Source organism: Cheilinus undulatus, linkage group 21 (assembly GCF_018320785.1).
Source record: "Cheilinus undulatus linkage group 21, ASM1832078v1, whole genome shotgun sequence".
Lineage (NCBI taxonomy): Eukaryota > Metazoa > Chordata > Actinopteri > Labriformes > Labridae > Cheilinus > Cheilinus undulatus.
In genome coordinates this window covers 23298594-23316303 of record NC_054885.1, presented here as the reverse complement: position 1 = coordinate 23316303, position 17710 = coordinate 23298594, and the positions used below count along the sequence as shown (strand labels likewise).

The 17710-nt window shown below is 37.6% G+C and overlaps 1 protein-coding gene across 2 annotated transcripts; it reads left to right on the top strand.

The window, feature by feature from the left end:
- Positions 1-48: 48 nt before the first annotated feature.
- Positions 49-17159, top strand: aldh16a1 (aldehyde dehydrogenase 16 family, member A1). Of its 2 annotated transcripts, XM_041777867.1 has the most exons (18): positions 49-289; positions 3175-3274; positions 3421-3547; positions 3641-3798; positions 4033-4110; positions 5675-5862; positions 5946-6104; positions 6204-6362; positions 7420-7576; positions 7737-7812; positions 8212-8317; positions 9338-9471; positions 9605-9775; positions 10796-11000; positions 11101-11286; positions 13962-14087; positions 14210-14396; positions 16980-17159. In XM_041777867.1, the coding sequence occupies exons 1-17, from the start codon at positions 200-202 to the stop codon at positions 14378-14380; spliced, it is 2391 nt and encodes a 796-aa protein (XP_041633801.1). In that variant the 5' UTR covers positions 49-199; the 3' UTR covers positions 14381-14396; positions 16980-17159. The 2 variants fall into 2 exon arrangements, with proteins under 2 accessions (XP_041633801.1, XP_041633800.1); XM_041777866.1 differs by lacking the exon at positions 16980-17159 and having other exon boundaries at positions 14210-16139.
- The last annotated feature ends 551 nt before the right edge of the window (positions 17160-17710 follow it).

Sequence of the window (17710 nt, the reverse complement as noted above, 5' to 3'; positions counted from 1 at the left end):
CGCAGATCGCAGATTGCCTTGAAGTAGGAGGGACAAGTAGCAGCACGTTGCCTTTGACGTGTAGTGGTCCCTTCCTGCTTGCCTTTTCCCTTTTCTTTCTTGTGATCAACGCTTCATAGGCTTGAAAGCAAAAGTTTCTTCTCTGAAAGCCACATAGAAAGGACACAGTGCTGTTAGAAACGGCTCCATTTTAACTATTATGGCTGGTAGCACCATCAAGACTGTGCACGATATTTTTCAAAGCATGGAGTATGGACCAGCAGCAGCTTCAACCACTGCCACCGCACAGGTGAAGTTTTCTTTGTAATTCACGACAGACAGATGTCTTTATTATTTTGTGGCAATAAAGTGCATTTTCAAATTTACTACTCACTAAGTTGAATGTTCTCCCGATGAACTATTTGACTCATGTGAAGTTCATTTACTGAAACTGACTGTAGCCCACAAGGCAAGCATGTGACATGACAGTGTGTTAATTTAATTATGAAATGTCAAGGCTGAAGCCAGTGGGAACATTACCTGTTGATTTTTATGTCGGAGTCTGTTCCAGCCTACCCAAAGAGTCAAATCTGAGCATGAAAAAAAATGTTTAACTGTGCTGCTAGTTAGATAATTTTGGGTGATTGACTTAGTAAAGGGTTAGAGCCAAGACTACACATGTTCACAGCTCGGTAAATAAACATGAAAAAAGGTGCCCTGTTTTATGTTTAGCCATGTCTTTCTTTGCTGTAAGTAGGGAGTGAATCAAAGGAAAATCAAAGCAGTGAAATATTAATACTGGTACAGCTTCAGTCTGTGTCAGTGAGCTCTGTACTTTGATCTTCTGTCTGTAAATTGTTGACACACTCCACCAGGACCAAACTCCCATCTGCAGAGGTGGTGTCTTTCTGACCAATAAAGTGAAAGCTTAGGTATGGATATGGGCATCACTTATGTACAGTGGCAGATTGTGTTGTAAAGGGGCTTTGTGGCAAGAAGATTTTGTTTTATTTCACAGAGTGAAATAAAAAGCACTAGACCAAAGGGTTGTCCTTGGCATCAGCAAATCACCTTTTTATTGGAGTTTTTTTTTTTTTTCAGTTTTTTGTCATTTACCACGAATACTAAAAAGAAAGAAAAAAAATGGTATTAGAAAAAAGCACATATCGACTTTGTTGGTGCTGATTTGGGGATTTATATTAAAACATAAATGATAGATTTAAAAAAGATGCTTTAGGGGCACACCAGTTTTGACCAGGATTGTCCTTTTTGACAAACATCGGCCATCTGCAAAGAAATTGGGCACTGATGTCAGAAGTGGATGTTTATCAGTTGTGTTGTATCAACTTAATGCTGGCATTTAGATCACCAAACTGTTGATTCAGAGAAGAGATTTATCATTGGGCTGAAGAAGGCATCTGTTGGTCAAACATGAGAGAAAATGATGGCAATGTGAGAGTGATGAAGTGATGGAAGAAAACACAGGTATCGGACAGTTGCTAAATTGTTACTAAACTACTACTAAATTATACTTAATATTAGGGATACACAATATTATTGGCATGATATCATGGTATTGGCAGATATTAGCCTAGGAAGTATATTGTATGGGGCAGATATGAAACTTTCTGCCAATATTTACAACAATATTTTGGCTTTAAAAATCCGCCTATATCAGTTGTAAATATAGTGGAGTTTAAGGCTGGAACAACAGACCAATATCAGCGAAAGTCTTTTTCTTTATTCATTATAATCCCCCCACAACCCCAAATGGGATAAGCATTATAGAAAATGGATGGATGGATGGGATTCCTCACACTTTAAAGTGCGTTTTCAGTACTAAAACTTGTAAATTTGTTCATCCAAACATTTAACTTTGGTGTTTTAAGGACTGAAGTTTTAGATCTAAACTACATTTAGATATCATTATCGATATCGGCCAAAATTAGTTTGTAAATATCAGCATATAGTTTATTGGAAAGTATCAGTGCATCCCTTGTTGATATTCAAATCTACTTTGTTTAGTTTATTTTGCCCTCAAAAAATAGTAATCTTATGATGGGTCAAAATGGAAAGGTCAGAGTTTTTGGTATTTCATCATCGAGGAATCAAGTGTTCTTCAGAAACTAAGGTTTCTTTAGTCACAGGAAACTAAGAGTTGTTGTTTTACCAAAGTTGTTGGAGCTGTTAGTGCATATTTGAAAGGATCTTAACATCAAGGTTTCTTTTTTTTTAATTTGTTTATATGAACTGTAAAATGACATGTAATTCACATCAAATTGCCCAGTTCTTATGTGGCAAACAAAGGAAAAGTAAGTCCTAATGTCCAAGATACATTTGCTTATATTCAGTAAGGTTTTCAAAATGGTTGATGCTGAGATACTTTTGGATACCAATATTTATAAGTGACACAATCTCTAGCTTTTTTTAAAAACTAAAATAATTACCAAAAATATTAATCCAACTTTAAAAACCTGCTGGTCTTCAGTAATATTTATACTCTTAGTTGCTGATCAGAAAAGAGAGCAGTTGTGGTCTATTCAGATTCACAGGTCAGCAAAAACTCAAAAAACTAATGCCCTTTTGGTTTCTCATGAAGGCAAAAAAGTTTTATCACTTTCTTTCAAAAATTAACTATAGGTCATGAATTTTTTTTATTCTCAGTTATGTTTTCGAAACCATGTGTTTTAAAGTAATACAATACTGTTGTCTTGATGACATTGCATTTGAAAATGCTGGACCTTGAAAAAAACCCTAATCGATTTCACAAGAAGGTAACTGTGTGGAGACAACTGAATCTGTCAAAAATGGAAGCAGACACCTGCACATTGTCTGAATTGCTCAAAACCATGCCAAAATGTTGCTATTTTTTTTAAATGTAAAGGGTGTGCAGGAGTTTTCCTTAAATCTTTGATAGCTTTTAACAAGAATTGACCCAGTATTATGTGCCAAGGACTTGTGTTGAGGAAGTTGTGGTATCAAAACAAATGTTGGCATAGTTTAATGTTTACTATTGTCTTATTAAAGTTTGAAATTCTAGTTTTGGGACAAACTTTGCACTCAATTGTTTTTGAAGTTTCTTCCTGTCACCTAGACTGCATTGTAATTATTAAAATACAGCATGTGTCCTCCTGTCATCCTCAGAGGAGTTTTTGATTACCATGTCTCATTAATCGTTACATCCTCCTCCCACAGGCCTGGCTGGATCATCACTCTCGTTCCCTGGGTCTGTTTATTGATGGCAAGTTTATTCATCCAGCAGGCAGACAGAGTCGCTCCTTGACTGATTCTAAAGGTAAGAGTGGACTGAATTCAAATTTTGTGGAAAACTTCACAGATTTCTCTAACCACTTATCAAGTTTTGTCATCTTCTGACAATTTTTAAAAAAAAGAGATGATGAAAGTGATTGAAGCTTGTTTTCCAACTCCTCTGGTCTGCAGGTGGAATTGTGTGCAGCACAGTGTGTGCTGCAGAGGACGATGCCTCTCAATGTGCGTCCTCTGCTGTCAGTGGCTACAAGGCCTGGAGTGGACTGTCCTGCTACCAGAGAGCCAAAATGCTGCTCAAGTACTACAAACTCTCCCTCACACATTTAAGGGACCTCAGCACCACACATTAATGTGAAACTACATGTCTGTGTTTCCTGTCCTCTGTTTGCAGACTGGTGAGCCTTCTCGGGCAGCACGGTCAGTGTGTGTCAGAGCTGTGTGAGGCTTGCGGGGCCTCCTGCTCACCTTCCACCCTCATCAGACTGCTGCAGTACTACAGCAGCTGGGCTCAGCTCAGAGACACCCTCATCAGCAACTGGACTCCACTTGGTGAGGTTATCAGAGTGTTTGCAAAGAAGAATTCAGTTGTCACTTTCTTTTTAAATAACCTTTTGTTGAAATCCATATCTATCTATCTATCTATCTATCTATCTATCTATCTATCTATCTATCTATCTATCTATCTCTCTCTCTCTCTCTCTCTCTCTCTCTATATATATATATATATATATATATATCACTCTATATATATATATATATATATATATTTTTTTTTTTTTCTAGGTGTAGTTGCAGTGGTTGTGTCCGATGACTGCTCTCTCTATTCCCTTATGCTCAAAGTCCTACCAGCACTGGCCATGGGTAACATACACATCCAAATGTATTTGGAACATGTAGAAAAAAGAAATGTGAAACGATCTTACTAGCATGTCACAGACAGAAAATAACTACAATGATATTACACTAATTAAAAAGCACAAAAAATGGTTAGACAGTTGATGGCACTTTTTTATATGTCAAAAAGGAGAGGATGGAAGAAGCAAACTCCTAATAATTGCCTCCTTTTCCATACGTTACTGATTAATTACCCACCTTCCTTGTTAATATAAACCTACACAATATTTTATTAGATATTTTTTTTACACTTGCCTAAATGCACAGTTTTACCAATAATCTTTCTGGCAAAGTTGTAAATTCATTACTAGTATATGTATCTTAATCAAAAGATCTAAATCTGTTACAGATAAGTATAATGTACATAATGTGCAATATATGAGTATACCTATAATATTGGATATATTTGTGACTGTATACATATTTATACCCACAGTCTAACAAACACCTCCAAATTTGTGTTTATGTTTTAAAAATTAATAAATAAACTGAATTTAATACAACAAATAAGAAAAATAGGTCCCTATAAACACCTTATAATATTCAAACCTTATGATCGTGTCTTTAGTACTCCTTTTAAACTTTTTTATACTTGGATGATCAACAGAATAAGCCCGTAATTCCATATAGGTAGAAATGTTTAATGTGAATTAGAAACCAATCAAAGGCTTTAGGAAATAAGAGCAATGATCAAGTAAGTAGCAAATCTTTATCAGTCAATTGTTCTTTTATTAAAACCCCTGAAAACAATATATGAAGCACCCTACATTTCTCTTAGTGCCAAAGATGATGCTAGCAAGTTTTGCCTCTTGTCTAATGGATGTTCAAAGTACTGAAAATATTCAGCTTACAAAAGATGAGCATGAGTGGCAGCAGCAGATTCTCACATTTCAGCAGCTAAAACAAATAAAGACAGACTTATGTACCATTTAATTTAACAAAAAGTACAATCTTTCCTGCTCTTTTTGTGATGTGACCTGAAATAAAGATTGTGCATTAACTGTGCTATACAAATACAGAGAGCCCCCCCTTCCTCCCACATCCTCTCCTCAATGTTCCAACCAAGTGCAGCAAATTTGATGGACTGATCTCTGTTTTAATATGTAGCACAAAGATGATTAAACCAAAAAGATATTTTCTCTATCTCAAAGTGTCCATTAGTTCTCCACCACAGTGTCTACAAACATCATGCATGAGTGGGCAAGGTTGTTCCAGAAGGCAGGGCTAGCAGTTTGACAAAGGAGGGGCTGACATTTAAAAACATGAACACAGCAAGCTTTAGCCTCTGAATGAAACATAAACTGAAGGAAGTGCCATCCTGTCTGTGTGAACACAGAGCTGAGAACAACAAACTTATAAGTCATAACAATGTACTTAGTTGGGCTACATTTGATGTCTGCTATAGTAATGTTTAAATGTTGCATATTTTACCATGGAAAATGATTGTGTGAACAGACTTACCACATCAAGTTGTTTTGTTAATTTTTGTTAAGATGTATCTTGTTTGTAATTAAATCCTTTTGTTCAACAGGAAACTCTGTCATTGTTGTCCCTGGTCAGAGCACAGCACCTCCTGTGCTGCTTCTTGCCCAGCTTTTTACAGGAGCAGGGCTTCCTGCTGGGGCTCTAAATGTTTTAACAGGAAGTGATGTGTCACTGGGTGCCAAAGTGGCCCAGAGCCCCAGCATCAGTTATCTTACCTACAGTGGCAACAAGCAGGTGTGTGATAAAACTTTGTCTATTATTCATACATTTGTTTAGCGTCTTTTTATGCTACCGAAGATGTGTTCCTTCTCTGTTAGGATGGGCTGATGCTGTGTAAGGCCACAGCTGGGTTGGGCATTCCTATTTCTTTTTCACCCTTCATTGGTGCTAGATGTCCCTTTATCATCTTTGAATCTGCCGACATCGATAGTGCAGTTGATGGAGTGATAGAAACTGCTTTCAGGAAGAAAAGAGAGGTGATTACACCGATTTTCTTTCTAAGATGGATAAATTGTGTCTCATGCAAGACTGTCTCACTGTCACATGTACTCAATAATCCTCCCTCTCTCCCTCAGGTCCACTGGGTGTTGTGCGTTCAGGAGAGCGTGCTGGACAGTGTTGTGGCCCGTCTCAAGCTGCGCTTGGCAGGCATGAAATGTGTGGGCTTGAACAGCCATGAAGAAAGAGCCTTGGTGGACTCTGCAGTACTAGAAGCTCAGCAGCAGGGGGCCACGGTTAGTCATAAACAAAAGAAAGTCATGCTGAGCTACCACAGGTTCTAAATGAATGACAACCACAGTGTTTAATTTAACCCAGGAAAAATGGTTGGGAAACACTGTGCTATCATATGTAGATGTAAGACTAGTTTAACATTAGCAGAGGCATTTTAGTGAACATTATTGACTATATGACTTGACAAGACCAAGAAACAAGTGAAGCCAAAAGATTTAGAGCTCCCCCGCTTACTAGCTGCAGTGTAGGCCATAAACCCTACCTCGTCCATGTTAACAGATGCAACAGGGGACAATATATTTTTCCCTAGCATGGTTTCTGTCATCATAGTTAGTTCTTATCATACTAATCAATGTCCAAGTTTTCACTTTCCAAGAAGTGCATTGTGGATAGGAACTCATCACATTTACTCAAATTACTGTAATTGAATAGTTTTTTTTAAACTTTATGATAGGTGTGTGACTTTACCTTAAGCTGGATGGAGATCCATATTCTCATGCTGTTATTGCCACTAAGGAAAGTTTGTGTTTTACTGTACAACTCAGTAGATACTAAGGCTGGGCAACTAATCAAAATTTAGATTAAATTGCAAGATGTCCTAAGGCAATTTTTCATATACAGAAGTTGCAATATATCTCTGGCCTGAAATGTGTGTTAAAACAGTTACAGAGACAGAGAATAGATGTTATGCTGTAAACATCATGCAAACATTGAAGTTACTTGGTGTAAAAAAAACAGCAAAAATGTTCTGGACCTAAATATTTAATAGACTTGTTATCATTTGTTCTTCCTCATGATTGAAAATTAATAAGCATTAGCTAGCTCATTTATTTGTTATGAGCTTGGCTGCTAAAATGTTAATGCCTACTGTTTGAGCCACCTACTGTAGCTCATACTCTGACACTCCAGCTGTACTGTATTTATGACAGAAGTTAGCTCCAGCTAGGTCAAACATTTAAAACTGGAAATGCACAAGTAAAAACTGTACAAAGGTGCAATATGTTAAAAAAAGGGGAAGGGGTGAAAAAAGATATTGATTCTGCTCTCTTTGATCCCCAGTTGGTTCAGTCCTGTGCTGCACCCTCATCAGGTTCCCAGTACCCTCCAACAGTGCTTTGTGGTACAGCCCCCTCCTCTCCATGTGTGGTCAATCCCTCTAATGGACCACTGCTGCCTCTCATGACCTTCAGAAGCAATTCAGAAGCAGTTACGCTCGGTACGGAGACTTCTGACATAAATGATTCTGTAACAAAACTGAAAATACATATATTTTTAGACTTTTTAGAAAACTTTCTAAATAAATTTTTTATTTCAATTTAGTTTTTTTTGATGTTTATGTCACAACAATTGTTCAGTTAGAGTCTCTGTTTGAACAGGAAACCACAGTCCTCATGGCAAGGCAGCCTCTATCTGGACTGAAGACCTCACCCTGGCTCTGGAGACAGCTAAGAGGTGCTCACATTCACAAACTCATACATGCAATTTCTTTTTTCATCCTCTTTCCACTCTTTATATTTTCCTTAATTTACCTCATATTTTCTTTCATCAACTGTGTTCTCCCAAACATTTGATTTTCTCACAAAGCTATATTTTAATTCAGTTATGTTCTTCATTTTCTTCAATTTTCTGCTCTCAGGTTGTTTTTACAGTCAACATAATACAACCTGGCATTTGCAATAAGTCACAGGAAGCAAAGAAACTTAATTGTGATAGTTACTAACCATGTGTTACTCTGATAGACACTCTGACTTGTGAAAGTAGGAAAGTCAGTCAAAACAACATAATGTCTTAGGTGAAGTGCTGTTTTTATTCCTGACACATATTCTTAATTTTACTCCTCTCTCCCCTCAGTCTGTCAGTGGGCTCAGTTTGGGTGAATTCCCACTCAGTGTCTGACCCCTGTCTACCTGTCTCTGGTCACAAAGACAGTGGGACCTGCACTGATGGAGGACAAGAGGTGGGTTTCAGTAGTTTATGACACAGTCAACAGTTTGACTGGGTTAGGGTTGTCACAATACTGGAATCACAAATGTTAACGTGATGATGGTAGAATCCTAGATGTCCACATCTGGTTGATGTCATGGCGCGACAAAACAAAAAGGAAAAATGTGGAAAACTCCTGCGCACTGTCTAAACGTCACACAATCATTGGAAATATTTCAGTAGCAAAATTTATTTTGAGTTCATTACTCTAAATATTTAACATATGTTGTTTTTGATAGTGCTGGTACTTTCTGACACTGTCAATCATTGAAATAACAGAAACTGTAGAGTTTTGAAAAAGAAATATGAATTTTTACAACTTTTTACAACCTTAGACAAGATACCAAACACTGACACTGTTGTCTGATGAAGTATTTGCACCACAAATGTAAAACTAAGACTCATGTATGAAGTGTTAATCTCCTAATAGTGTCGACTGACTTTTTGGCACTGAGCCTTTCAGCTAAAGGGATTCAGCCACTGTTATGAGAGTTCATAAAACTATGCTAAAGCTCTACTTTTTATGAAACTGAAACATGTGACTGGTGCAGTTTAATGCGAGAGTTAGCTTTGGATTAGTAGCTGAAGAAAAGGCTGTCACTGAAGAGCATTTGGCTTTGCTATTTCAGTTAAACTAGTTAGCTACACAAGTCCAGTATAAAGGAGGGAAATGTTGGTTGAAACAGACACATAACAACCGTCCATTGTATAAAATCCAGAATCTGTTTAGCATGTCCTGCTATAGGATGTCCAGTAAGAATGAAGATAAATATGTCATTCACACGGATACCATCTTTAAAAATACTTAAGTGATCATTACCTTAGCTGTCATGATCCTTGGACTGAATTGTCTGAGCATACGTGTAGAGTCAGGGAGCGTCATGCTCAGCTCTGATTGGTCAGTTGTCCAAGATCAGAAGTTTCTGTAGTTTGGCCTTTTTTACAACATAGATAAGTCTTGTGATGTTTGTTGACCACCACTTCACTTTTTCAGGGTCTCTACCAGTTTCTGCGCCTATCCTCTTCTTCCTCCCCTCTTTCTCGCTCGCTCCCCGTCTCTCTGGACTACACAAAGTTTGGAACAGCAGCATCTCCAGCTGTCCTTCCTAATGAGTCAGATTCTTCCAGGTGGGGTTGATAGCACTCCTTACTTTAAGTCATGTTTCTTAGTATTTTAATAGCAGCATCATACATGCAGTAGTACTTCATGCAGTTGTAACAAGATGAATCTCATCGCATGCATCACTCTCTCCTTTCTTAGTGCTCCTAAGCCTTACTTACAGTTTGTTGGGGGTAAGGCATGTAAATCGGTGTCTGGCTGCAGTGTGGCAGTGCAGTCACCAGGGGGCGGTAATGTGTTAGCCTACTGTCCAGATGGAGGACGGAAAGATGTGCGTAATGCTGTGGAGGCTGCTATCAAAGTCCAGCCAGGGTGGGTATTTTGCAACACAAACATGCACAAAAGAACAAATGTTGGCAGGTTGTTTAACTGCTGGAGTCCTAGCAAATAGAACAAGTGATGCATTTGGGTTTTTATTTACTTAAAAACTCTAAGGACCTAAAACTAACTATAGACAATGCACAAGACCAAAATGATTTAAATAACAGATTTCTCTTATCTGCTGTAGGGTTCGCATGCAACAAATAACACTGAGCAAAAGTTTTACTGTGCTGCTTTCCTCTATGCATCTAATTACATCTTTTTACATTTCTTCACTGCATGTTTACACATGTGCAGTATAAGGTCTGTTTTTCTCTCAAAGTACTAAAAAAGTCTGAAATCCCAGTTTTCTGATATACTTTAGCCACTAGTTTGTGAGTAGTGTTGTTATAAATAAGATTTATTGGACTTTTTTGTTCCATTAACCGCAATTTCCGATGTCTCTCATCAACACAACTGAAAAAGCTCATATTCATCTCATGGCAAGATCTCGAACTGTGAAATGGATGTCATCAAGAAGATACTGTTTAAGTGTTCATCAGTTATTCATCGACCAAGAATCAAACTCTCCATATTTCATGAAAAGTAACCCAGGGTTCAAGCCTTAAAAAACAAATTAAAATAATAAAACTTTTACTAGTGAAATTTGACCCTTATAAAATGCATTCAGTCAGACTTTAAGACGATCAGTCTAGCTACACGGCAAGTTATTTCACAATGTAGTATGGTTGTGAGCATTTATCACCAGTTAAAGTCCAACTTGAAAAAAAAAAAACACAACTCAAGGTTGCTGAGTCATGCAGACTGAATAAACAAAATGTACCTGCAGGATTAGCTATTCAAATAAAACCACAGAATTTTCCGTTGATAAACACACATAGTATAAACTCTTAAAGGTATAGTGATTAATCGCTGTAGTATCCCTAAAAGACATTCATAGTTTCAACTTTGCCATGCCTATATGTATACATGTATGTGTGTGAGACTTATTTGCATTATTTCTGTTCCTAGTTGGATGAAAAAGAGTCCTCCTGCACGCGCTCAGTCACTTTACTCTCTGGCTAAGGGCCTGGAATCAAAGAGGAAGGACATAGCTACATCAATCAATATCCAGACCGGTTTCTCATTGGATGAAGCAGATAGGGAGGTTGAACTCGGCATCAGTAAACTAAGTGACTGGGCAGCTTACTGTGACAAAGTCAAAGGGGGAACCTTGGTGAGGATTTTTCACATATTGTGCCAATAATAGTCAAAGAAGATGACTTTCAGAACATGTATGTTTTTGCTTAAACAGCATTTTGTCCTCCTCTCTCCAGCCCATGCCTCAGTCTGGCTCAGCTCTCTCCTATGCTGAGGCCTTAGGAGTGGTAGGGGTTTTCCTCCCTGACAAGAATCCCCTCCTGTCCATGGTGACACTTCTTGGGGCAGCTATCGCAACTGGCAATGCTGTTATCTTGGTCCCCAGTCAGAAGTACCCACTACCTGCTTTAGCATTTATCCAGGTCAGTTTTAAAATGTTGAATCTGTTGTTTGGTGTTAACATAAAAACAAAGAGACACAAAATGGAAAACTAGCTTAGATTTAAGTTATGATGTATGTGAAGGATGTGACTTATTGGCATCGCTGAATTTCAACAGGGTATATTCAGTGTTGCATTTTTTATTTTTTAAAGGTTTGTTTTTGGGCATTTTGTGCCTTCATTTGATAGAGGATAGGACAGTGATAGAGTCGGAAACAGGGAAGAGAGCGAGGAGAGACATGCGGCAAAGGGCCCCAGGCAGGACCCGAACCCGAGCCGCCCGCGTACATGGGGCGCGCGCCTCATCCATTCTGCACCTGCGCCCCTTCAGCGTAGCATTTTGTATGGACTTTACAACCTAACTTAGGAAACAACTTGCATATAGAGCAACGGGCCACAGAAGAGTGTGTTCTGAACCTGGAGTTTCTGTATTCATATGCAGATGCATGTTAATTATTTTCTGCATTAGGAACAAGTAGAGCGGTAGAGCAACTGGCTGATTATCTTAATTAATCTCTAATGATATTTATGGAAATAAGCTGAATTTATTTTTTTACACAGATATCTTGGAAAGTAGAAAAAAATGCTCTTCAAGTGGATTGAACCCTGACTATAGAATCTACAGTCCTTGAGGCTTCAAAATTGCTGAGACAGTCATGTGCAGCTGAGTCTCATCTGTGTAGAAGTCTACATATATATTAGAATGATAATAAGAGGGGGATAGTGGGGTCTATGGTAAGGTCGCTTTCCTCATGCATAGAGGCTGTAATCTTTGGAGGAGGTAGCCTAGGTTTGACTTCTTACCTGCATGACATTACTTACTCTCCGTTCCATGTTACCTTCTTTATCTTTTGTCCTACATTTTAAAATATAGCTGTAAAAATAGATACATACACTGGAGATCAAAATTAGAGAACAATTTATGAACACTTGATTTATTCCAAAATAATGTAATCTTTAATGCTCAACATTTGAAGGATTTTTTTTGTTGTGGCCATACCATGCTACTGGAACATTGTTTTAAAACAGATAAAGGAACTTCAACAAAAAATAATTATTTTGTGGAAAACACAGTGATCCAAGTTTAAGAACAGCAATGCCTGTAGGACAAAGAAAGATTATAGCAAAATTTTCTGAAGGTTAGAGCAGTCAAAAATTAGTAGGAAGTGTACAGGCCTTTGCTTTGAATGACTTGAGCACATCTACAGCCACAGGACGTCAGCAGTCTCTCACACTGCTCTGGTGTGATTTTGGTCCACTCTTCTTCCAGTCTCTTCCACAGTTCAGTGACTGTAGTGGGTTTATTGGCCATAACTTTGTCACCAAGGATTTTCCAGAGGTTTTCTCTTGGATGTAGATTAGGACTCTAGGCTGGCCATTTCAATATTTCAGTGTTTTCAGTTTCAAAGAGCTGCTTTACACATTTTGCTGGTTGACATTGAGCATTGTCCTGCATGAAAATTACTGTCTGATTAGGTGATGAACGCAGGGAAGGAATCATATGTTGTCAAAGAAGGTTCTGATAAACATTTTCATTCACTCAGCCATGTAGCTGTACACGAGGCCCAACTCCTGCTGCAGAAAACATTCCCCAAACATGACACTTCCTCCTCAACTTTTCACTGACTGTTTTATTCACTTTGGGTTCAGTCTTTCCCCAGTTTGATGATTTACAGAATGTTTTCCATTGGATCCAAATAAATTAAACTTGCTTTCATCACTTAAGTGAACTTTGGACAAGTTTTCTTCTGTCCACACAACATGTCCCTCAGCAAAGGTTAGTCTAGCTGTTTGATTCTTTCTGCTAATGAGAGGTTTGGTCACTGCAGAGTGGGCTTTCAGTCCAAATGTTCTTAAATGTCAAGACACTGTATGATGAGACAGAGTCCCTGTTCAGTGATGAACTAGCGAGCAATTCCTGCTGCAGTGTTAAACCAATTGTCCATTGAGGTTCTCCATATTATTCTGTCCTCTCTTTTAGCTGTCTTTTGTGGATGACCAGTCTTCTTGGTGGACTTGAATGAGTTTGTGACTTTCTAAAGATGTAATATTCTTGAAATCACAGATTTAGAACAGCCAACTTCTCTTGCTGTGGCTGACAGGGTCATCCCTTTGGCCTTCATCTGGACAACCTGCTGCCGGAGGGTTTCGGTCACTTTAGAATGGCTCACTATCTTGTGAAGTCAGTGAAAACAGGAAGTTAGACTGCAAGTTAAATAGGGTTTGTCAGATAAGTAAGGAAATTAGCACCAGGTGCCAAACTATAACCAATTACTGGGAGGTATCTGAAAGTGTTCTCTAATTTTGATGAGTGTTCTTTTTAAATATTTCATTTAAGTTTTTTATACTGTGCTTCACATTATATGTAACACATGCAATATGCTTAAAATTCTGCTCTTTTACTCGTGTCTGGGTCATTTTAAAACAAGACAATTCAGAGAACTTGAAATGTAGGAAATTGTGGATTGTTCTCTAATTTTGATCTCCAGTGTATATCTGTAAAAAAGCAGCAATAAGAGCTCTAATGTTAAAATACAAATGTAGAAAAACATAGGCCAAAGAGGCAGCTCTGAAGTACGCCAAAGTCAAACAGCTAACTGCCTTTCTAACACCAATTTATATCTGTAGCCCCTTTTTTCTTCCTTCTCTCCTCTCTAGGTCCTCCAGGCTTCAGACCTACCAGCAGGTTTGGTAAATGTCATTACTGGAAGTAGAGACCAACTGACAGTGGCTCTGGCTAATCACAGTGTCATCAAGGCCATCTGGTATTGGGGCAGTGCTGAGGTAAGGATTTAACACAAACATGAGACCAAAAAAAAATAAACCTTAGGCCTCTCAAAAAGCAGAGTTCTCCTTCCTTCCACATAGTATTATCTTTAATCTTGCTCTCTGATTTTCCTTTGTAGGGCTGTCAATACCTCCAGCATACCTGCACTAGCCCCCTGAAAACACTGCGCCTGTTCCGTCAAAACGATGATGGGGAGGATGGAGGAAACGACTGGTGTCATCCACTGGTCCTGGAGGAGATGTGGAGGAATGCAGTTCAGTGGAAAAGTGTCTGGATTCCCACAGCATAAAAAAAACTAATGGAGGGTAAATGTTAAATGTAAATGTTAAGAAGGAAAATTGTATAATCATCCTCTATACTGTGAACTGTGACCTTTAGACTAAATGGAAGGAACATTTAAAACAAGATGTTTGTGGGATTACCTTAACTCAAAGTACACTAACACCCTCCTCAGTTAGTGTTGCTACACCTGTCAAGCTTGTTTTGCTGACAGAGACAGTTTATGATGTCATGACTTCACTCTCATATCACTGAACAGCTTTTATTTAGCATGGAAACTGTTTACATTTAACAACTGAGTCAGCCAAATACTAACGATTGGTTTTAAAAGCAATACTACAGTTTTAGGCTATGGTTGTTAGGCTGAGAGTAGATAAAAGCTGTGTTTTTAATAGCTACTTCTTGTTGGCCATTGTTACAACATGTTATGGCCGAGTATCTTTGCAACAGATATGAAACATAATTGAAGTCTAAGGTATATATAACAGGTATGTAACAGGCTTGCAGAAAAACTGGAATCCACGAATTCAGACAAATAAGGTAAAAAATTGAGATATTCAAGGAAATTTATGGAAATTTATTTATAATGTATGCTGTAAATCCACAGATGTTCAAAAGCTTTCAAAGAGATTGTTTTTCCCATAAATTAGCTTGAAACTTAAAATTATGAGAATATACAAAACATTTTTCTTCAATTGAAATAAAGTTTTACAAAATCAAAAATCACTGAAGTTCCCCCACATGTGGATCAAAGCGCTCCTACAAATCACATCTTGTCAAAACAAAAGTTAATATCTCTTCTTATTCAATTACAAAAGATTAAACGCAATAGATGTTACATGAAGGTTGCCATAGAAGAAGCTACAGAGGTTTAATCTGGAGCAGAAGAAGCCACAGAGGTTTATTCTGGAGCAGAAGAAACCACAGAGGTTTAATCTGGAGCAGAAGAAACCACAGAGGTTTACTCTGTAGCAGAAGAAGCTACAGAGGTTTGATTTGGGCTGAATTTGAAGATAAAACATAAAGCAACTAAAAGAGATGACACTGAATTGAAGAAGGTTTTAGATGGAACTTGTTGAAGATTATATGTGTGGAGAGGGGTGAAATTTTCCTTTGGTCCAACAAAGACAGGCATTCTAGGTCATTCCTACTAGTGCCAAGTCCACCTGACATTTGCTATTGCTCTGCTGTTTCTGCAATGGTAAACACATGACTAAGACTTTCTACCTCTCTTTTGCAATCATGCTTATTTTTTATTTAGTCACCACACCTCTGCATGATTTATCACAAGTATCTTGGTTTTAAGGTTTGTCTTTCCAGACAACTTTACAGGTACCTAGTCCCTAGATAAAAAAGTATTCAAAGCACTTTTGATCATTTGAACTACCTTAGCTGAGTTATAAGGATATCATTATTTTGTTAAAACATTTTGGTTAAAGTAGATGCATTTCTTACAACTTACATCTTTTTCAGTCTTCAACTTGAATCTTCACCCGCCTTACAGTTCTCTGAACAAAAGTCTTTGGATCATGTTTTGATTCAATCTGAATATGCAAATACTCTGTACTGTATATCATTATTACTGTATAATTATGCTGTAGTTTGATGCCATGGAGCTATTCTTTAAGCGACATTCCCTGTAAAATGGTAGCTTGTTTTAATATCCTCCCCTCGCATTGTCAGAAGGTTTCACACAGATCTGTTAAAGGGCTTAAGGCACTGTGGGCCTTGTGGTCTGTATTCCATCAATAAAAGAAGATACTGTTTAATGGCTTTTATTACTTTTGTTGTTCTTCTAGCTAGATTAACCCTATAAGTTCATACTGTACGTGGCCAGCAGAGCTGCTTGGCTATTGATAACACTGTTATCCAACTGAAATACACATTTTTGTTTACATGGTCTTTTATTCAGAGATTAATGTCCCCCTGATTTTAATAACTTTGATAATTCTTTTATATCCTAACTACTTGAGTTCAAGACCAACTGCAGTTTAACCATGTGCTTACCTGTTACCCTCAACTTTCACTTGTGTTTGGTGCTAAGTGGCAGTAATAGCCTGTTATGACGCTAATATGCTAAACATTGCAAGTGTACACCACTATCACATCAACATATTAGCATTTCAGAACATGTTTGCACGATGATGTTGGTATGTAGCTCAAAACACCTCCTCATAGTCAAAGTCATTTCAGAGTTTGGAGTTTTTGAAGTAAAAGACAACCAATTGCTTGTAAATATAGTTAATTTTTTGTTTTGGAAAAATGATACAGGTAAAGTGCAGCCTAAATGATGCTGTCAAAAACAGGGTAGCTAAATCAACACAGAGAAAAATAAAATCAACCACAGGCTTTTGTGTTTCAATTTTTGTCAAGGATAAAACTTAACTTAAAACTCAAACCATTGTATGTGCTGTAATGCCAGCAGTGCATGTGCTTTTTTCTTCTATCTATATTTTTAACTTTGTTTATCTTGTGGCTTTACTAGTTATTACCAATCAACACAGTAAAATAGAGCCAGAGTTACAAAAACTTACTTGCTATGGTCAAGATACTTGCTATACTGGTTCCCATTTTAACTCCCTGTTCCTTTTTTTATTTTTCCAAACTAGTTCCAGCCGGTAAAGCACCCTTTCACCGCCATTGTGACAAAAACAGAACAAAGTAACAGGAAGGATGGCCTTGAGGCTGGTATGCTGAGTCACAACATGACTCGGCACAATCCTCAGTTGAACTTGATGCTGCTTCTGGACAAGATTGAGCAATTGTGTTTTATGACACAGCACAGAATAATAAAGGGTTGAACTAATTTGCTGAGTCACTTTATTGAAGGATTTTTAGGATATAAAGAATAGCTAAGCACCTTTATTTAGCAGCAAAGCTTTTTTGCTGCCTAGTTTATAAAATGTCAGACAAGTTCTGTTCCTTTTCATTACATTTGGGAATTAAATAGAAAACTGAACATACAGTGCTTAACAAATTTATTAGACCACCTGTCATATTTCTTGCAAAGACCATCATCCAGCATCATGAAGTGCTTTAATGCAGACTCTTTCATTTTCAGTGAGCTCTCAACATTTTACCATTTTGAACAGGAATGAGGGATTTCAAACTGAATTCACCCAAATTTGAGCCAGCTTACTGGGCTTCTCTGAGAAGTCAAAAATTAATAAAGCATAACATTCAACTGCTAAAACTCATTTTTCTGTTCAGGAATGCAAGTAAATAACTATGATTTGACATATTAATCAAGAAATATTAATGTGCTTTACTATTTTTTCAGTTTTTTGTAAATCAGTACATTTGAAAATTCATGGATAACAATAATAATTATATTTTAGCA

Excerpts from the sequence above, each read along its gene's own strand:
- aldh16a1 (XM_041777867.1), top strand. The coding sequence starts at position 200 with ATGGCTGGTAGCACCATCAAGACTGTGCACGATATTTTTCAAAGCATG. Across the intron at positions 3,548-3,640 it reads AGAGCCAAAATGCTGCTCAA|ACTGGTGAGCCTTCTCGGGC; the intron begins GTACTACAAACT and ends CTCTGTTTGCAG. Across the intron at positions 6,105-6,203 it reads CTTTCAGGAAGAAAAGAGAG|GTCCACTGGGTGTTGTGCGT; the intron begins GTGATTACACCG and ends TCTCTCCCTCAG.